Here is a 21,374-nt window from a genome sequence, read left to right as displayed (position 1 = left end):
TTTCTTCTCGGCCACCGTCCCGTCCCCCTCCCACTCCAGCGGTTTATTTACAATCCTGCGCTGCTTCGTGTTTTCCCAAAGATGGCGCCCAAAGAAGTTTACCGGCTGAGCTTGTGGCCCATCCCAAGGGCAATTATACCCCGGCCCCGCCCCCGTAGTCCCAAGAATCAGGCTGAAGCAATGGAGTGAAAACTGTATTTACAAGACAAGCAGTTACACAAGGACTTAAAAAAAAAAAAACGGGGGGATGCAAAGGAGGGGAGCCGGCAGTCAGGAGGGGCCACAGCCTTGGCCCGCGGCAAGACCCAGGATGTTTGCCTGCAACACAGAAAGGAAGGGGAGAGCAGGTTTAGAGCCGGCAGGGCACAAGCCAGGGGAACAAGGGGGCCCGAGCCGCGAGCTCACCTTCAGGAACGACTCCATCTGTTTCCCTGATATACCCTCCACGCGTTCCAGGTCCTCAACCTGGCAGGACAACAGCGATGGGGAAGGGTCTAGGCCAGGTTTCCCCCACCCAACTCCATTCCAGGACTGTCCTCCCTGGGCCATTACCTGGCTGAAGGGGCCATGGAGCTCCCTCCAGCCCACGATGAGCTGAGCCTTCTTTTGGCCAATGCGCTGCAGGCTGCGAAGATCACGGGCTGAGCCTTCGTTCAGCAGATCTAATATTTTTTGGCGACCATGGGCCAGTAGCTCTGGGCTGATCTGCAGCTCCCAGCCGTCCTCAGCCTTCTCTGGCTGTGATGCATCCAGGGACTCCAGCTATGAGGCAGGAGGTGAGTGACAGAAACAGCAGAGTTTGCTGTTCGGCCCGTGGCAGTGAACCGCTCTGGACTCCTCTGCCAAGGATAGGAGTCTTAACAGCAGCTACCCGCCCGCCCTCCCCGGCCTCTATTTCCCTCCTGTCCAGTGTCTGTCCCGACACCCCTCCCTCTTGTCACTCTGGCGTGATTCCCAATTTATCTGATCTGTGAAAGAGTAGAATAGAGTTGTGATGATCAAATGAGATAATGAATGTAAAACACACAGTAAGCTCTTAAATCTGGTCCCTCATTTCTGAAAAGGAAAGAGTAAGTTCTTTCATCTTCAGGAAGCCACATAAGACAAAGTACTCAACAAATGACTCTCAACTGATGTCATCTCAGTTTAAAAACTGAGGTGAGTCTTTCAGTGTTATTTCTTGACTGTTTAGTTGTCTGCCTAAGTGGGCTCTGTAGTTTGTAGAGGGCAGGACCCAGGCTACACACTGTGCCAAGTAGCTGATAGAGTGCAAGCCATGGGAAGAAAAAAAAATAACAGGTGATGGACAGCCATCCTGCTAGGTACATTCATATTACCACATTTCATCCTAAATGCGCTGTAAGGCATTCTGAGGGTGAGCAACATGGAGGGGTTGTAAATAGCTGATAAGTGTTTGGAGAGGCCACATAACTCTGTGGCCAGTCCTCTTCCCACTAGAGGTCTCTGCCTCTCCTGGGCTCTAGGTGTAGCCTAAGCCTGCAGCTGCTCTCACCTTTCTCTTCCGGCCTTTCTTCTTCAGGATATGGATCTTCGCATTTGGGGATGCTGCCTGCTCCTGAACTGAAAGTAAGAATCATGAGCTGGAGTCAGAGCAGAGGCCACTTTTCAGCCCCCCGGTAGCCATTTGGTCTTCCATTACTGATTCCTCAGTTCCCCTCCACCCCAAATTAACCTTCTCTTTTGTTTCCATTGGATCTTTCTCATACTTGTACATGAAGGTAATCTCAGTTGGTCTTTCATGATAATCAGTCATGCACTGGTCAGTCTACCCCACTGTACTCAATGAGAGCAGTACACCCAGCTCTTATTTCATATCCACTTTCCCCCTTTCCATCATGGTGGGAGGACATGAGTGACATAAGGACAGCTGCTCCAAATACTACCTTCCTTCCAAGGTCTCGGTTATCTGAGCCCTTCTGGCCCCTACAGCCAAACTTACTCAGTTGTAGAGGCATTACCACTGCCTTTTTGAGGGGCTTAGCCACTGTGACTGTACGGCGAGCAAGGGGTCGGAGCATTGTGGTAGAGTAGTTCTCTTTCTCCTTGGGATCAGCAGCCTCCTGGGCCAGCACTTTGGCTTCTAGTTCTTTTTGCTTCATCTTAAGCCTCTGTTAGAAAGGATCAGGGAGAGAGATGATCCAGAACCAACTTTAAGGCAGTGGGTTAGCAAAGTGAGTGTGCAGGGCTCCAAGGCCTTAGAAGAGCAGAGTGAGCACCAACAAGATAAAGTACCAGGACAATTGGAGCCCAGGGTATTAAGGGCTTTCTAATGATCAGGGAAATAGATGGGGAAACAGTGCAAACAGTGTCAGACTATTTTTGGGGGCTCCCAAATCATTGCAGATGGTGATTGCAGCCATGAAATTAAAAGACACTTACTCCTTGGAAGAAAAGTTATGATCAACCTAGATAGCATATTAAAAAGCAGAGACATTACTTTGCCAACAAAGGTCTGTCTAGTCAAGGCTATGGTTTTTCCTGTGGTCATGTATGGATGTGAGAGTTGGACTGTGAAGAAGGCTGAGCGCCAAAGAATTGATGCTTTTGAACTGTGGTACTGGAGAAGACTCTTGAGAGTCCCTTGGACTGCAAGGAGATCCATCCAGTCCATCCTAAAGGAGACCAGTCCTGGGTGTTCATTGGAAGGACTGATGCTGAGGCTGAAATTCCAATATAGCCACCTCATGCGAAGAGCTGACTCATTGGAAAAGACCCTGATGCTGGGAGGGATTGGGGGCAGGAGGAGAAGGGAACGACAAAGGATGAGATGGCTGGATGGCATCACCGACTTGATGCAGAAGAGTTTGGGTGAACTCCAGGAGTTGGTGATGGACAGGGAGGCCTGGCGTGCTGCGATTCATGGAGTTGCAAAGAGCTGGACACGACTGAGCGACTGAACTGAATGATCAGGGCTGCCCAGAGGTGGAAGGAGCTTCTTTGTGAAATACTGAAGGGAAAGGCTATTCAAGCGGAGAGTCCTGACTTAATTTGATCCGGGTTTTAGCAAATGGCAATGTCCTACACTTGTACCTGGAATTTTTTTCTCTTGCCCCCTCACATAGGATCTCAATTATTTTTCAAAGTTCAGCCATATTAAGGACATTCAAGCAGAAGCTAGAGAACTGAGGGATTCCAGTGTTGGGTGAAAACTGGATGCTGGTCCAGCCTTTCCGGTCCTTCCCTATCTGAAGATCCTCTGACTGCTTCTCAAGGTCAGCAGGAATCCCAGCCCCAACCTTCAACACTTACCTCAATTTCCAAATCCTTCTCTTCCACCGTCTTCATGAGCACCATCCGCTCTCGCTTTGGGGTGCTCAGCAGAGGGGTCCCCTGGCTCCCCTGGGAGCCCAGCAGACGGTCCAAGCTTAGAAGGCGCTCAAGCATTGCCGGATCCATGCTGCTTAGCTTCTGTAGAGGGCTGAGCACACAAAGAGGTTACTCCCCACTTACCTCTTCTCTCATCATCCTCTCCAGCAGCAGGATTCCCCTCATCCTGCCTTAACTTGGTGTTTCTATGGTTCTAGAACCCTACTATTAACTTGCTGGCAACCCTGTACAAGTTATCCAGACACCCTGGGTGCAGTGTCTTCTTCAGGTGAATGGGGATCAATCACTACTTGTTCAGGTAAACCTCTCAAGGAGGCCAGGAGATCAAATGAGAAGAAGCATTTCATGACCACTGAATGGCAGGTATTCATGGGATCTAAGACATCCCCCTGCCCTGAGGCACTCACTGTCGAACAGTAAGAGAGCATAAGGTGACTGCAAGGGCCATCAGTGTGCCTGTTCATTTGGAGGAGCAGTTGGTGCAAGATTCACAGAGGAAGTCATTTTAAGCAGGGCTCTGAAAACCCCTGAAGACCTCAAATGCCAAGCCTTTCTCCTGTGGGCAGTAGGAAAAGCCTATTCAAATGGAGACCTGACTTAATCTGAACATGGTAACATTTGTTCCTTCTGTCTGGAATTTCCCCCTCAATGACAATTGAGATCAATGACAATCTGATCTCAATTGTCATTCAAAGTCAGTTTGATGCTACCTTTCTGGTGATGCCAGCTTGGCTGTGTATCTTCTTTCCTACACTATGAACTAGCTTCTCAAGGATAGAAACTGCCCTGTTCTTTAGATACAAGGGCCTCGGAGAGCAGGATTAGAAAGTACAGGTGAATACAGAAGTCATTTCTTCTTTCCTGGCTGTAGCAGAACAAAATGATCCTCCTTATCGTGCTCTGTACTGTCCACCTTTCGTCATATACGACGTTCCTGTCTTGCTTCCTCTACTGAAACGTGAGCCCGCTGAGGTCAGGGTGTGTTTAGGTCTGATGTGTCCCTATCTGGCAGAGACCTTGCTTGTTCACGTGTTTTACAGATGCGCATGTGTATATGTTTCTCTTGAGTCTGTACACATAGGAGAGGGGACTGCTGACAACAGTTTAAGAAGGACAAGATCGAGAGATGGGGTTCCGAGTGAACACAAGTACCCAAGCGCTTTTTGCCATCCTTTCTAAAATAGTGAGTTGGTCAAAAAGTTCCGGTTTTTCTGTAAGATGCTATGAAAAAACCTGAATGAATCTTTTGGCCAACCTGATACAACTGTCCCCTGGGGCAGAATGTGCACTAATCCTTGGCCTCCTCAGGTCACCTCTGTTCAGTTGTCTTAGGACTTAAGAGAGTTGAGAAGCTTTATTGGAGCTAGGGGTAGAAAAAGGACAAAGATCAAGATGCAAGTGGTTCATTGGAAGGCTAGGTGGCCAGACACAGAAAGCCAAGACCACTGAACAGGGGTGACTTGAACATGAGTGCATACTGGGCCATGAGGTGGGGCTATCAGAACAGGAAAGGAGGTCACACACCTCCCTGGTTTAGAGAGGCCTTGTTTGGATTGAGGGTAGAAGCAGGGCAAAGTTAGGACAGCAGCTGACCCCATGGAAAGTTACAGAAAGGCTGGACCCTGGACACACAGACTGAGTCTCAATGAGACATCTTTCTTTTTATCTCCTTTGCTCTGCTTTATCCTTGGGACCTGAAAGACCTGATCCTCATTACTTCTTGAATCAGAAGCGAAAGTGCTCATCCTTGAAACATTGGTGCCAAAATGTGAGATTTTGCTGACTGCCTAAATGAGTTGGAAAATAGAAAAGGGGGATGGGGGTGGCGGCTAGGAGCTCAAGGAGCCTCCTTATGACCCCTGATAGCAGCATCAAGGCTGGAGATTGCAATGAATTCAGTAGAGTAGGATTTTGGCTGAATCCAGTGGAAGAACAAGTTCACAACTCAAGGATCCAACAGACTAAATCCACAGCCACTCTGCACCCAACCCAGACACAACAGGAAAGGGAATATGCCCAAGACCCCTCCCTCTCTGCTCACCTGAGTTTCTGGGAGGCAGAGGCTGGAGCTATTGGGAGTTCGGGACTCTCAGTTTCCTCTTCCTCAGGGCCTCGGGCTCTCTTTGCCTCTGATGGGCCTAGCAGTTCTTTCTGAGACAATTTAACAGGTGCCAAGACTAGGGGAAGATGGCAGGGTGGGGAAAGAGGGGGTGTCAATTTCTGTGCTGATCCTTGGTGGATTCAGCAAACTCCCCAGGTATCCAGCCTTGGCCTGTCCACTCCAGTCCACCCCAGTCCTCACCAGGAAGCTGCAGGCTCTCATTGGTAAAAGGCCGGTTGATCACCTCCTTGGACCTGGCTGCAAAGTTGAGTGCAGAGACTGTGTCCAGATAGAAGCGTCTCTCAGGGGCAATGTTGGCAATGAGGATGCTGTGAGCTGAGCCACCCAGAGAGTCCTGAGAGACAGCGACAGGGCAGGGTGGGTAGGTCAGTAGCCTCACCTTCCCCCTCCCTGACCACTGCTCCCCGATACCCCGGCAGGCCTGAGAACCCCCTTCTCCAGCCCCTTTTACCCGAGATGGGAGGCCTGACCTGCAACAAGCGAGTGAGCTTGCTGTCCCGGTAGGGCACCCGAGGGAGGCCCTGGTTCAAGGCATCCACCACCTTGCCTAATACAAACAGGGAGGTGTTGATGGCTCCACTCTCCTTCAGCCTCAGGCCCTTGTTGCCTGTGCGCCGGTTGTCCTCTGAGCCAGCCAAGTCAATCAAGTAGAGTTTCCCTTCCCGCTGGCGAAATGGGGCCAGGCGTTCTCGCTGATCCACCTGGGGGCAAGAGCAAGGGCCCCCATTTAGTTCAAATTCCGGGGGCTCTGCAGGTCCTCACCCCTGTCGGGGGTGGAGGAGGAGTCTCACCTTAACCAGGAGCACAGCATGACTGCGGGAAGAGCGCTGGTTGAGCCGGGTGGCTCCCACCGTCCGATTTCGACTGGCTGGCAGGAAGTGCCGCTCAAAATCAGCAAAGCTAGTGATGGGCTTCTGCGTGAGGCCGGGAATCAGGATATTTCCTCGGCAGTCTTCTCGGATCACCAGGTCTCCCGATGAAGGTTCCAAGAGGTCTAATACCTATGTGAGCAGTGAGGGGTAGGGCCAATTCTCCACTTACAGGCTGCCTACTTCCTGCCTGTGGTTCTCATTTTCTTTGCTGGATTCTCAGAGTTGTGCCATCTACTACCCCAACCTCTGTCTTTCCAGGTGTCCTTGCTAGATCAAAGCTTCATGTTCCAGAACCGGGTCTGATTTTTACCTTTTGTTTCTTCCCTCACCAGTCAGAAAGGGCCCTTGAGGACTTCCCGGTGGTCCAGTGGCTAAGACTCCACACTCCCAGTGCAGGGGGCCTGGGTTCGATCCCTGGTCAGGGAACTAGATCCCACATGGCAACTAAAGATCCCACATGTGCCGCAACTAAGACCCTGAGCAGCCAAATGAATATTTAAAAATGGGGCCAGGGGGCTCACCTTTTCCTGGTAGATCTCTAAGTAGGACATAGTGACAGAGAGGGCCCACGGCCGGCCCTCAGCACCCTCCTCCCTCGTGAGCTGCAGGAGGTCCATGAGAGCTCGAGGAATCACCCCAGGCTGTTCTGGGCTGCCCAGCATCGTATGCGTCTTCCCTGGGGAAAGAGTAGAGAGAGCTGTGAGATTTTCTTCCCCATTCCCGAGTCCCTTCTGGCCCAGGGCTGCTCTGTATCTGGCCTCCTCACCTGCCCCTGTGGGCCCATAGGCGAGCACACTGGCATTCTGCCCTTCCAGCAAGTGCCTCAGGATGGGCTGCACCGATCCTGCATAGATGTCCTGCTGAGAGCTCCTCTCCCCGTAGAAAGCATCAAACCTGAGGGCAGGAAGAAAGGCGGGACTCAGTGGCGGGTTCCATTCTCACCCAGGTCTAGAGGATAAAACTGGTCTCACATTTAAGGGTCTCTATTCTTCTTGCACAAAGATCTAAGAAAGTGCCCACTGAACACCCATTCTGTCCCAGTCTCTGTATTGCTGTAGAAACACAGAGAGAAATAATTTGGTATTCCTGCTCTTAGGAGTTCTGCAGTCTGGTGGCAGAGATACCCACACTTTGCTGCGACTCAGGAAACAAAGATGAGAATGCACTAGAAGGAGTAACATTCTGCCTGGGGAAGGAGGATTTTTGCCAGAGAGAGAAGAGAAAGATACTCTAAGTGTCAAAAATAGCACACAAGACGTGGTATAAAAGGGCCAGGCTTCCCAATCCTTTTTCACATCAAAGAATTTATAGCAAGTGGCATCTGTACACCACCATGGAGTAAAGACTAGATGAGACTTGACACACCTGAGGCTTAGTCACTGTCCTCTGATGGAGAAGCTTTGGTTGAGGCAGGGATTAGCACAGATATAAGTGGAGGGTAGCATGTGCTGGGGGAAATGAGGCTGGAAAGAAACTGAAGCCGAGTTGTCAAGGGCCTAGAACAAGGTTGGCAAACTTTTTCCATAAGAAGCCAGATAGTAGATATTTGGGGCTCTGTGGACTACGTGGTTCCTTTCACAACTGCTCACCCGTCACTGTAGTCAGGCAGAAAGCAGCCGCAGATAGTATGTAAATAAATGAGCATGACTATATTCCAGTAAAGCCTTATTTACACAAAGTCTGCTGACAGATTTCACCTGCAGATCTTAGTTTCCCATCCTCTAGCCTAGAATGACAGGCCGAGGAGCCTGAACTTTAAATCTCCCAAGGAATTTTAAAATAGCTGTGAGCTCTATCCCCCAAACGTGGGTGGTCTTATCTGACACCACCCAGCCGCAGCCTGGGTTGGCTAGCTGGTCTATGTTTCCCCAATCCTTCCCACCCCTCCCCAAAGGGCCGAGCTGGACTCCCTAGCTCGCCTTCGCTGCTCCTTCCCCACTTTGGGCCTGCTTCCCTCCAAGACTGTGAACAGCAACGTGTGTCTGACTCAGCCTCTAGCCCTTCCTACACTCTCCTAGAGAGGCCCTATCACAGTGGGCACCCGTGAATATTACCTGCAACGAAGGTGTGGCAAACAAAGCTGCACGAAGGAAGGAAGAAGGATCCTCAGGAGGAGGTCTGAGAAATCGCTTCTGGGTAAGTGATAGTGTGAGCAGGCCTAGGAGAGAGATCGGGAGGGAGTGTGGCCTGAACCTTACTGGTATTTGAGAGTCTCCTGGTGGTTCCTCCAGTTGGCAATCTCCAGAGAACAGCTGTCCAGGCCCCGCACACAGGGGGTGTCGTTTTCTCCAGCTGTCCCATCCACAAAGGGCCGCAGTCTCACAGCTACCCTCACTCGAGCTGGAGGTGGGCGCCGGCCAGCGCCCACCTTGCTTAGCCGACAGCGACCGGCTCCTAGAAGATCATTTTTAGGTGTGAAGTATGGTGGCAGCTTTGGTGAGAGATAAAAGTAGGAGTGGGCTTCCCAGGTGGCACTAGTCGTAAAGAACCCACCTGCCAATGTGGGAGATATAAGAGACACAGCTTCGAACCCTAGGTTGGGAAGATCCCCTGGAGAAGGGCATGGCAACCCACTCCAGTATTCTTGCCTGGGAAATCCGATGGACAGAGGAGCCTGGCGGGCTACAGTCCATAAGGTTGCAAAGAGTGTGACACAACTGAGCACACACGAATACACAAGGGTAGGAATCTTGGAGGTGGAGGTAATTGAGCTGACCCCTGAAGAATGAGTAGGGTCACTGCCAAGCATGTGCAAAACGTATGGAGGGGTGAAAGCACGGCCCCCGTGCAGAACCGCTAAGGCAGGACTGTGTGTGTCCTGTAGGTGAGTCAAGCACAGAAAGGCAGGATGGAAGAGAAAGATGAATCAAATACACGGTCTCAGGCAGGGTGCAGTGGGGGGCTGAAGGAGAGAGATTATCTATGGCTGGAACCATAAACCAGATCGTGTACTTAGCAAACATTCACATTTATGAAGCACTGGCTAAGTGCTGCTGCTGCTGCTGCTAAGTCCCTTCAGTCGTGTCTGACTAAGTGCTAGGCACACTTTAACTTCCGTGGTGTCCCTGAAAGCTAGCTTCTGTCAGTCCTATTTACCTGTGAAGATGCTCACAGAGGTGCAGCCGTTCTCCAAGCACCTCGGTGTCTTAGGCCTGGAGCCCTGTGGCTATAACTGTATCTTGAACCATAACCTACATTGTGTCTTCTTTGCTATTCAGAGGAATAAACAGGGCCTAAAGGCTGAGTAAAACCCCAACATCTTAGTAGACTAAGAGACTCCCCCCGCCCACCCAGAACCTTGACAACAGAGGCAGGGAAGGAAGCCTGAAGACTGTGTCCCAGAGATCCCCCTGGGAGGGTCAGGGGACCACGGCTCATTTCAGGGGATGCTCTTTGAACCCTGGCCGTGCTGGGTGTGTCTGCGAGGTTGGCCTCTGTTCCTATCCTCAGTAAGTAGGTATAAGTGGGTGTAAATTGTGATGTGTATACAAATAACCTAAAGGATCTAAAGATTCTGCATTTCTAGCAACTTCTAGGTAATGCTTATGCTGCAGTGGGACATTGAATTGTCAAGGTGTGGCAGACCAGGACCTCACGGGATTTTTCTAGGATTAAGGAAGTGGACATTTACCCCATCTAAAAACCAGTCACTGAACTCCCTGACCTTTCCGTGCCTCTATTCTTGCCTGGAGTTTCTTATATATATAAGTTTGTACATACATACATATGTCCCCCTGCACAAACTGTTAAGTATGGTTTTCTCTCTGTGGAGGGTCATGTGGGTTTATTTTCTATGTTACCCAGTTCTGTAATGCTGTAACATTTGTAGTAAAAAATAACAGGACTTCCCTGGTGATCCAGTGGTTAAGTGCTTCCATTACAGAAGCTGTGAGTTCAATCCCGGGTCAGGGAACTAAGATCCTGCATGCCAAGCAGTGTGGTCAAAAAATTAAAAAAAAAAACAAAAAAACACAAAAAAAACCACGACACTGTGGACAACTTTGGAAAGGATAAAGTTAAGAGGCAGCCTCCAGTCCCACAGCTTGCAAAGGCACTAACATGCAGTGCTTCTCTGCGTTAAGTTTTCTGTTTAGTTTGCTTCTCATAATTAAATCTAAGTCATCTGGCAGTGGCGGAGGGGGGGGGGGGAGTTATTTTTATCATCAAAAAAACATAAGATACAACTGGAAAAAAAAAAAAGGGCTTTTCTTTCTGTGAGCTGAAAAAATCTATGAGGTAGGTATTTCTGTATTTCAGATACTATACTATAGCTGATAGCTAACAACAGAATTCAAATCTAGATTCCACCTCCAAAAATCTGCTTTTAATGAGGATGTCGTATTGCCTCCCTGTCACATACCAATTGGGAAAGTTCTTGGTAGCTCTGACTCTCCATTTTTGCTGGCGGTGGCAGCTGGTTGCTGGGACCCACGGACCTCATATTAAGGTAGCAGGCTGGTATCTGTGGCCAACATAGAAGCAGCAGGACAGGCTACCCCAGGAAGAATCTTTTATGTAAGTAAGGTATACCCACAACAGACGGCCTGTTCCAAACACTAGGCCTCCGTTCCTTCATCTGACAAATGAAGCTAGCAACCCCATTTCTCACTTTAAAGTTTACGAAGCACTTGGGCATCGAGTTTTCATTTGACCCTCATGGCAGTCCTGAAAGTCAGAAGGAAGTAGAAACATGCAGATGAGAAAACTAAGACTGCAAAGAGGTCAATGACTTCTCAAAACTGTGTGCAGGAACTTCCCCTGGCCTGTCTTTCCCAGGTTTTTTTCAGTGACAGCAGGGATAGTAGATACAGAAGCACTCAAAGAAGCTCAGTGAGCAGTACAAGGGGAAGGGGAAGTCTGTGGTGATGCAGAAAGAGTATAGACTCTGGCTAGACAGAGCTGGATTTCAATTCCAGCTCTAACACTTATCAGCTTGTGACCTTGGGCAAGTGACTTAACACCCATGAGCCCCAGTTTTCTTGTCTATAAAATAGGGCGAGGAGGGCCTTGGAAGAATCTTAATGAGGATTAAAAGAAGTAACATGTAAAATGTCAACACAGTAACTAGTACATAGTAAGTAGGTTGGTAACAATTCTAGTTAAGATGGCCTAGGTTCAAATCCTAGCTCTGCCACTTAACAACTAACTAAATAACCTGGGGAAATGATTTTCCATCCCTATGCCTCAATTTCCACAACCTGTCAAAATGGGGATAAATAAAAATACTTGTTGGGTTCTTATGGCAGTAAATAAGGTCATTCACATAAAAGTGCTTAGAACAGCAATAGCATTGGTGTGTGTGTATATGCTCAGTTATGTTGGATTCTTTATGACCCCACGGACTGTATGTAGCCTGCTAGGCTCCTCTGTCCATGGAATTTTCCAGGCAAGAATACTGAGTGGGTTGCCATTTCTTAGTCCAGCGGATCTTCCCGACCCAGGGATCAAACCCGTGTCTCTTGTGTCTCCTGCCAACTGGCAGGCGGATTCTTTACCCCTGCGCCACCTAGGAAGCACAACAGCACTGGTACTTGATAAAAACCCAGTAAGCATCTTGTTATATATTCATCCATTTTCCAAATGAGGAAATGGCAGCATAGAGAGGTTAGCTAGCTTGCCCATAGTCAATAGCTAGCTAGTGACAGAGCTTCAGATGAAGGTCTAACTCTAAAGTGCATTATGTGATTCCTGGGCCTTCTTAGACCCTACATCCCCATGGGCCTCAGAGTCGGAGACAAGTTCCTCTACTAGCTGTGTGACCTTGGGAAGGCTTCTTTCTTAACCTCTTCAAACCGCAGTTTCTTTTTTTAAAAATAACAGTATCTACCTCATAAGATTGTGAGGAGCCAGAGAAATAACGTACATACAATGTTTTAACACAGTACCAGCATAAGCACTCAGCAGATGTCAGCTATTGTAATTACACATTTCTCTTGCTACTCCCTTCAAGGCAGCAACTCACTCCTGCCCTCATCATTCACAGGGTCACCAGTGACCTCTTTACTGCTAGAGCCCACAGCCGGGTTCAGTCCCCATCCTGTTCGACTTCCCTGCAGTATTCAACACCCCAGATCCACTTTCCTTTGGAAAATACACTTTTCCCTTAGTTTTCCTGCCACCCACCAGCTGTCTAGTCACTCCTTAGTTTCTTCCAGTCTTAGATGTTTTCCCTTAGCTCCTTCTATCCTCTTTCTAGATCAGGGTTGCTCAATTCCTGCACTATTGATATTGTGGGCTGGATAATTCTTTGGGGATGGGGCTCCCCTATGCATTGTAGGAAGTTTAGCACATACCCCACCACCATGACCACTGCAACAACCAAAAACGTCTCCAGATATCACAAGTGTCCCCATGGAGAACACAATTGCCCCCAGTTGAGAACACCATTACTGACTGACTAATTTCACAGGCATGTCACCTGTGCTCCTGACTTCAATTACCATCTCAAGGCTAATGACTCCTAATTGACACCTCCACACCAGAGTGCTCTCTGCTGCCCTGACACCTCCTCTTACATGGTATTTCAAACTCCACTGTCTTAAACTGAATCCTTCCCCATCCCTCTGCAACCCCATCTTCCCTCTACGCTCTCTAACGTAAATAAATGGAACCAACCCCAAAGATCGGAGAGGCTTTCTTAACTCCATCTTCTCTCTCATTTCTCACACCAGTTCTTCATTAACATATGTTAATTCTACGTTTTTAAAATAAGTCCTCTTCTTTCCTACTGTGCAGTCTTTGCCAAGGTTGTCTTCATTTCAACAGCCTCCCAACTGGTCTCCTTGCCTCCAGTCTCATTCCCTTCCAATCATTCTCCCTCTACTTCCTCCCTAGCTTCTCCATCACACTCTCCTGTAGCTGTGCATTTGTCTGTCTTTTTCATCTAACTGTGAATTCAGTGAAAACAAGTCTTACTTGGCTTGCCTTTATATTCCCAACATCCAGCACAGAATAGGCTCTCGGGGGTATTTGCTGAACAAAGTAAGATCTGTCAAATGAATACCATAAACTGTGGCCACTGCCATTCTTCCTCCACAGCTCAGAGTCCAGGGGAAGTTGGAAGGAGGCACACTCACACAACTGCCAATGGTAGAAGAGTCTATTTCACCATAAAAGCCACTTTGAAAAAAATAATATATTTTTTTAAAAAGTCACTTTGAGGTTGGGCGAAGTTAGCACTTCTAATTATTTCTAATTTCCCCCTCCTCCCATGATTCCCAAGCTTCATTCAACTTAACTCTTCTTTTATTGATTAGGAAATTGAGCCAAAGAGAGCATCTTTGGCCTCTCTTTACAACATAAGAAATAGATCAATTGGTGGTCTTTTCCATCCAACAAAGCCTAGCAAACTTCTATCCAACCTTTGAAACCCCCCTCAAATATCACTTCCTTAATGAAGTCTTCCTAGAATACCCAAGAGTTTACTTCAGATTCTGTGTTCCCTATAGTAGTTTATACATACCTCTCATTGCTTTTCACTATGTTATAGATTTTTATGACTACTGATACAGACTAAAGATCCTCTAAAGAAGGGACAATATTCACTCAAGCATTTTTGTGATATCTACAATGTACCAGACACAGTGGATCTTGGAAGGCTGAGGGGAGGTTGTGCTCAGATGGCAGGAATATCATGTGCTTGGGCAAAATGGTTAAGAGCAGAGACTCTAGAATCAGATTTGCTGAGTACGAATTCAGACTCCACTATTTACTGGTTGTGTTAACTTTGAGCAAGCTTTTTAACCTATCTATGGTTCTTTGGTTTCTTCATCTGTAAAACAGGAACAATAGTAAACTACCTCATACCAGCACGTAGAGATTAAATGATTATCACCATAACGTACTTACAACTGTGCCTCACTCCTATCAAGGGCTCAACATGTGCTTGACATCCTATTAAATAGCTTTGTTTCCAAACAGGGCCCGACAAACAGTAAGGTCTCAGATAAATTCTATGGTGCCCATTATAATCACTGACCAGAATTCAGTGTACACAAAGACAGAAGAGCAAGATTCTGAATGTCCTAGTAACCTTTCCAACAGTTCTGACTTGCAGGGCTACAAGAAAAAGAAACAGTCCCTACTTCCCTTTTCTGTGATAACAGCACATCTTATGCTGTCAACTCACACTCTGCTGCAGCCCGTCTGAACCTCTTACCTCTCTCAGGGATCTCCCTGAACCCAAACAACACGTCATACAGGAACTCTTACCCCAACCAAACGTGTATCTAGATCCCTTTTGTCCCTATGGTTAGAGAATAAAGTTAGCTACTTTTCGCTCGCTTACTCCTGTAATCTTCCGAGATGGGTCACTGTCCCCATTTTATTAACAAAGAAAACTGACGTTCATAGGGAAAAGTGAGCTGGGGTCAAAACTGCGCCGGAACTAGGTCTCAACCCGGGTCTACAGACGGACAGCGAGAGCAGGAAGCAGAACTGCGACTCCCACCCACACTCCCAGCTTTCTCCTCCCCGCCCCCGCGCCATACCGCGGTCTCCGGAACAACTCACCGAGCCCACACTGGACTCCGACCCATCGCCCCGCAAGACTCCAGGCTACAGCAGCCGCCCTGCCCGAGTCGGGCTAACTTACCCGAGATCGCCGCCGCCATCTCGCGTCGCCTCCGCGCCGGGAGCCCCGCGTCCATCCCACTCCCCCACTGGGCCCGCCTCTCTATTCGAATTTCCCGCTGCCCCGCCCTCTCCATTGGTTTTCACCAATCACGGCTACTCGTCGCCGGAAGCTCCTGTATTTGCCTACCACTATCCCGCCCTCTAGGGCTGGCCTCCCGGTCTTTCAAGAAAGTTTCCCCTGGAGGAGAGCGCATGCGCGTACGTCGGCTACTTAGCCGTTGACGTCGGGCCGGCGCTCCCGTGCAAACTCCGCCGCCCTAGGCTTTCGCGACAGTGGCCGTCTGGGCCACTAGTGAACGCTGCGGCGTCCTGGGCTCCGAATACCTTCTGGTTTCCAGGGGTAGGTTTGCGTTAAGTGTAGCCTTTTCGCTTCATTTTCCCCCTCAAATAGCTACGAATTGTGGTATGAATTGAGCAAAGGGTGATCGAAGGCATTTAATTGATTTATCGAAAATTTTCTCTGAACTGAATAAAGCTTTCGCTATTTTAGTGGCAGAATAAAAGCACGTTACAGGAATAAAGATGTTGCACGGAAAGGGAATTATTCTAAACGACTGGCAGTGATCTCCAGCTTTACAGGTTCTTGCCTCAGAAGTTGTTTCTCGCCTTTGTGGGGCTGGAATCTTTTTATTTGGGCACTTTGCCGTCAGGGCCAGTCAGCGGTGTAGTCACTGATTTAGGTCAGGACCACGCTGGCTAGATTGTGGATAAATCACGTTGCACTCACTTCTTGCTGAGCCCAAAGCCACTCTGAGGTGTAGAGGCCAGGTGACCTATGTCCTCTTACGTCCTATGTCTGAGCCTAGGAGACCAACTCGGAGGTTCTTTATTTTGTAACTCAGCATGTCCCTGGTCTGTCTAGGCCTGGTTCGTCTCTTACTCAGTGACTTAAATCTTGGTCAGCTTCACCCTTGCCCCCATGTCCTGTGGATCTAGTCTGTTAAATAGTTCCCTAGCCCTTGTGGAAGCTTAACCATCTTTGAGCTCCTGGTAGGGCCCTGGTTTAGACATTATGTCCAACATATCAGAAAACAAATACAACACCAGTGATTCTCAATTTTTTTGGCCTTGGAATGCCTTTGAATTCTTAAAAATTAAGGCTCCAAAGATCTTCTGTTTATATGGGGGAGAAATATCAATAACCTCAGATATGCAGATGACACCACCCTTATGGCAGAAAGTGAAGAGGAACTAAAAAGCCTCTTGATGAAAGTGAAAGTGGAGAGTGAAAAAGTTGGCTTAAAGCTCAACATTCAGGAAACGAAGATCATGGCATCTGGTCCCATCACTTCATGGGAAATAGATGGGGAAACAGTGGAAACAGTGTCAGACTTTATTTTGGGGGGCTCCAAAATCACTGCAGATGGTGACTGCAGCCATGAAATTAAAAGACGCTTATTCCTTGGAAGGAAAGTTATGACCAACCTAGATAGCATATTGAAAAGCAGAGACATTACTTTGCCAACAAAGGTCCGTCTAGTCAAGGCTATGGTTTTTCCAGTGGTCATGTATAGATGTGAGAGTTGGCCTGTGAAGAAAGCTGAGTGCCAAAGAATTGATGCTTTTGAACTGTGGTGTTGGAGAAGACTCTTGAGAGTCCCTTGGACTGCAAGGAGATCCAACCAGTCCATTCTGAAGGAGATCAGCCCTGGGATTTCTTTGGAAGGAATGATGCTAAAGCTGAAACTCCAGTCCTTTGGCCACCTCATGCGAAGAGTTGACTCATTGGAAAAGACTCTGATGCTGGGAGGGATTGGGGGCAAGAGGAGAAGGGGACGACAGAGGATGAGATGGCTGGATGGCATCACTGACTCGATGGACATGAGTCTGAGTGAGCTCCGGGAGTTGGTGATGGACAGGGAGGCCTGGCATGCTGTGATTCATGGGGTCGCAAAGAATCGGACATGACTGAGCTACTGAACTGAACTGAACCGATATATCCATATTTACTGGGTTAGAAATGAATTCAAATTTGAAACATGTATTAATACACTTTAAAAAACTACAGAAACAAATCCATAGAGACAGAAAGTTGATTAGTGATTGGCAGGGGATGGTAAGGAATTGATGAACTGGAACTGTTACTAATAGATTGAAATTTCTTTCAGGGGTGATGGAAATGTTCTGAAATTAGACAGTGGTGATAGTTGCACAACACAGTGAATGTACTAAAAACCACCAAAATGTACACTTAGAAATGATAAATTTTATGTTGTATGAATTATGTCTCCATTTAAAAATTGCCCAAAATTGCAATAATAAACTTTTTACATATAACATAGATAACATTTTAGTTTTTAAAATGACAATTTTCCAAAGCAAAAAAGAAGAGTGACATTGTTTTACCTTTTTACAAACCTAATGTCTGGTTTGAACTTCCCAGGTAATCCAGTGATAAAGAATCCACCTGCCACTGCAGAAGACTCAGGAGCCTCTAGTTCTATCTCTGGGTAGGAAAGATCCCCTGGAGTAGGAAATGGCAACCTTCTCCAGTATTGTTGGCTAGTAAATCCCATGGATTCTGGTCAGTTACAGTCCATGGGGTTGCAAACAGTTGGACACAACTGAGCTTGCACACACAATGTCTGCTTTAAGATGAAATAGCAGGATTCTTACATGTGTTTCTGTAGTCAGTCTGTTGTAATATCACACATTATATAACCTCTTGAAAACTCAGCAATATACTCAAGAAAGAATTTAAGTAAAAAGTTAAATGGTATCTCAGTTTTTTAATGAAAATAGTTTGGACCTTGCAGACCCCTAACTGTCTCAGGAATCTCAAGAACTATTAGATGATTGGCATTTTGGTCTTCCCTGCACTTTACAGAGGACTATTTGGGCTTCCCTAGTGGTGCAGACAGTAAAGAATCTGCCTGCAATGCAGGAGACTTGGGTTGATCCCTGGGTTGGGAAGATCCCAAAGATCCCCTGGAGAAGAGAATGACTACCCACTCCAGTATTCTTGCTTGGAGAATTTCATGGACAGAGGAACTTGAAGGGCTACAGTCCATGGGGGTCACAAAGAGTCAGACACGACTGAGCAATTAACACTTCCATTCAGGTTTTCACATCTGTTGTCAGTCCCCAGATATATGGTAAGATACCTGCCAGAAATAGTGAAAAGAGCATAGCTCAGGGAGTCAGGACTTCTAAAATAAAAAAATAGCTTAGGTACAGGGCTTTGTTGCCAGGCACCTGGGGTCAAGATATTTAACCTCTTTGTGCCTTAATTTCCTTAGCTCTTGAAAGGGAATGATGGTTGGATCTACTTCCTAGGGATCTGCGTCTGCCTGGTGGCAATTCCAATTGTTAAACACCTGATATTCCAAGAGAAACAATTAAAAAAAAAAAAAAAAAAAAAAAAAACCTTCCAAACTAGATCCTTAAGTAGCCAAGAAGAGCAAAGTTGGATATAAGAGCTGACACCAGGGTCTTTCCTGGTGGTCCGGTGGCTAAGGCTCTGTGCTCCCACTGCAGGGAGCCCAGGTTCAATCCCTGGTCGGGGAACTAGATCCTACATGCCACAGCTAAGAGTTCGAATGCTGCAAATAAAGATCCTGCCTGCCTCAACAAAGATCGAAGATCTTACGTACTACAACTAAGAGCTGACACAGCCAAATAAATAAAGAAAATAAACATTAAAAAAACTCAATGAGTCCAAAAGCTATTTAGTTTTTCTTTTGTACTCCGCATCTCAGAGAATATCTTTCTTCCCAGATGCCCAAGCTACTGATGTGGTAGTTCTAAATTCTCTTTCACTCACCCTCTTGCATTTACTTATCAATTCTTCTGAGCCTATCTTCCCCCTCAAATCTCTCAAATTCTTCCCTTTCCTCTCTTTCTCATGCTATTGCCTTTGTACAGACATTATCATTTCTGATCTAGAACTAGTCTCTTAACTGTTTTATCTCATCCTGCTTTATCTTTCTTCGATTTCCCCAATTTACACCAGAAAAATGATGTACAGCTTATCAATCCAATGGGCAAAATTTGATTCGGTGCCATCCCATAGCCCATAAAGTTTAAATAGTTCAGTATTATGTTCATGGTTCCTGCCTTTCTGTGAGGCTTCTTCTTTTGCCCAATTGTGCTTTGCATTTTGCCTGTACTGAATCACTGAACCATTTTGCCTGTATCGAATCATGCCAATCATCCCACATGACACAGGGGTGCAGTCAAAAAGTGGGATGAATTTTATGTGATTTATATATCAATAAAAATATAGTTGTATAATATTCCATTCCATGGACTTGAGAGAAATATCTTCATATTTCTACATAATCTAGACTTAGTACTGTTCCTCCACAGACACACACACACACACACAGACTTCCCTGACCTCCCAGAGAAAGTTAACCCTCCTTTTGGCTCTCTTAGCATATTATGAAAATCACCTTTGTTATGCCACCAAACCAACAGTTTTAACTAGAGGAAAAGAACCAGATCTTCAGTACTCTTTGTATTCCTACCCTTTAGCAGGGACTATTTGGTAAATGTGTGATTAGCTTAATTCAGCACTCTTAAAACTCAAGTTTTTAAGTAAGGGGACATTTTCCTTAATCTGCCAAAACCTAATAAGGACTAGATAAAAGCCAGGAATCCCTCCCCTTAATTCCCTTCTGCCATGGCTGCCCCATTGGTGCCAGTCCCCTAACTGGGTGAAAAAAAAAAAAAAGAGGCTTTCCTAAAGTTGACCAAATATCTGATCTGTCAAAAGGCTGTCAGATTCAGCCATAAGAAGGACTAAAGTATTGATATATGCTGTAACATGGGTGAAACTTGAAAATACTATGTTAAATGGCAGAAAGTAGACATAAAAGGCCATGTTGTTGTATAATTTGATCTGTGTGGAAGGTCTGGAATAAGCAAACCTATAGAGACAGAAAAGAGGGTTACTAGGGGCTGGGGGAGAGGAGAATGGAGAGTGACTGCTTCATGGGGACGGGGTTTCTTTTTGAGGTGGTGAAACTATTCTGGGATTAGAGAGTGATGATGGTTCCACAATCTGTGAATACACTAAATACCTCTGAAAGGCATACTTTAAAAGGGGGAATTTTGGACTTCCCTGGTGGTGCCCTGGCTAAGAATCCACCTGCCAATGCAGGGGACATGGTTCGATCCCTGCTCAAGGAGGATTTCACATGCCATGGGGCAACTAAGCCCACATACCACAACTACTGAAGTCCATGCACTCTAGAGCCAGGGCTCTGTAACAAGAAAGGCTACCACAATGAGAAGTCCGTGAAGAACAAGGAAGACCCAACCAAAAAATAAATAAAATTTTTTTTAAAGGGTGAATTTTATGGGTCTTCCCTGGCCAGCCAGTGATTAAGACTTCGTGCTTCCAATGCAGGGGGTGTGGGTTCCAACCCAGGTTGGGGAACCATGCCAATCATCCCACATCACACAGGGGCTCAGTCAAAAAGTGGGGTGAATTTTATCTTATGTGATTTATATATCAATAAAAATATAGTTGCATAATATTCCATTCCATGGACTTGAGAGAAATAAAGGCATTTTTATAAGAAACAGACTAGTCATGAGTTTGTATCATGCTAATATTTCTTTATAAAATTACATATACATGACTGTTATTTTTGTCTAATTGGGAAAAAATGTGACCGAAATTCCCTGGGATGTGAATAAACCTATTGGGAGCAATGAGGAATCACCACCACGAGCACAAATATACAAACAAAAAACTGTCAAAAATTTGGGACCGAGAACTAGAATTTCCAAAGCAACTACATACCCTTAAATCCTTGCTGAATATGTCCAGTCCCCTAATGCTTCCCCTGAACTCTAAGCAGCCCGTTCAGTCCACAGAAACATGATGGAAAATCTCCACCCCAACCCCACCTCCTGGAATACCCTTTTGTTTTGAGGGTAAAATTGGCAGCGTGGGCTTCCCTGGTGGCTCAGTGGTGAAGAATCCGCCTGCCAATGCAGGAGATGCAGGTTCGATCCCTGGGTTGGGAAGATCCTCTAGAGAAGGAAATGGCAACCCACTCCAGTATTCTTGTCTGGGAAACCCCATGAACAGAGAAGCCTGGCAAACTACAGTCCATGGGGTCATAAAGAGTTGGATACAACTGAGTGACTAGACAGCAACAACAGTTGGCAGAGTAGAAGCTGCTGAGGTGGTGACTTCCGGAGGAAAGAACTGAGGTCTGAGAGAGCTGAGCATGGACCCCAGGACTTTCGTGTAAAGGCGGGAACTAGGATGGGGTAAATAGCCAGAGTCCTTGGCAGGCACTCGGGCTAAACTTTGGGAGTTGGGTGGGTTCTGGGAAAAAACGAAGGATGATCAACCAGGCACCCACAAACAGTGGGTGGGTTGAGGTCAGGAGAGTGAGGTGACAGCCTGTCGGTGGAGAGGCACTGTCTCAAGAAGACAA

General features: G+C 46.9%; 1 protein-coding gene and 1 long non-coding RNA gene across 2 annotated transcripts; one reads left to right on the top strand and one right to left on the bottom strand.

The window, feature by feature from the left end:
• Nucleotides 1-181: 181 nt before the first annotated feature.
• Nucleotides 182-15,156, bottom strand: KIF22 (kinesin family member 22). Its single transcript, XM_086374992.1, has 14 exons — nt 14,936-15,156; nt 8,541-8,736; nt 7,109-7,236; nt 6,864-7,018; nt 6,262-6,471; nt 5,941-6,171; nt 5,651-5,804; nt 5,390-5,525; nt 3,271-3,439; nt 1,961-2,129; nt 1,514-1,581; nt 553-762; nt 406-465; nt 182-318 (listed from the first exon to the last, which is right to left on the bottom strand). Exons 1-14 carry the CDS (start codon nt 15,048-15,050, stop codon nt 271-273), a joined length of 2,049 nt encoding a protein of 682 aa, XP_086231118.1. The 5' UTR covers nt 15,051-15,156; the 3' UTR covers nt 182-270.
• Nucleotides 8,250-17,257, top strand: LOC147345152 (uncharacterized). The gene is made up of 2 exons (XR_015154567.1): nt 8,250-8,478; nt 14,695-17,257. It is a non-coding gene; the product is annotated as an uncharacterized LOC147345152 (long non-coding RNA).
• Nucleotides 17,258-21,374: the final 4,117 nt, after the last annotated feature.

Source organism: Bos grunniens, chromosome 25 (genome assembly GCF_055505025.1).
Source record: "Bos grunniens cultivar Pamir isolate PY7600 chromosome 25, Bosgru_T2T1.0, whole genome shotgun sequence".
Lineage (NCBI taxonomy): Eukaryota > Metazoa > Chordata > Mammalia > Artiodactyla > Bovidae > Bos > Bos grunniens.
The sequence above is the reverse complement of the archived record's forward strand: the minus strand, read 5'-3'. Positions and strand labels throughout refer to the sequence as shown.

Bases quoted from the DNA above. Each gene is read 5' to 3' on its own strand.
- KIF22 (XM_086374992.1), bottom strand. From the start codon at position 15,050: ATGGAGAGGGCGGGGCAGCGGGAAATTCGAATAGAGAGGCGGGCCCAG. The intron at 3,440-5,389 runs GTGAGCAGAGAG...TTGTGTGCTCAG, and splicing joins TCTGCCTCCCAGAAACTCAG to CCCTCTACAGAAGCTAAGCA. The intron at 466-552 runs GTAATGGCCCAG...TTGTCCTGCCAG, and splicing joins TCCATGGCCCCTTCAGCCAG to GTTGAGGACCTGGAACGCGT.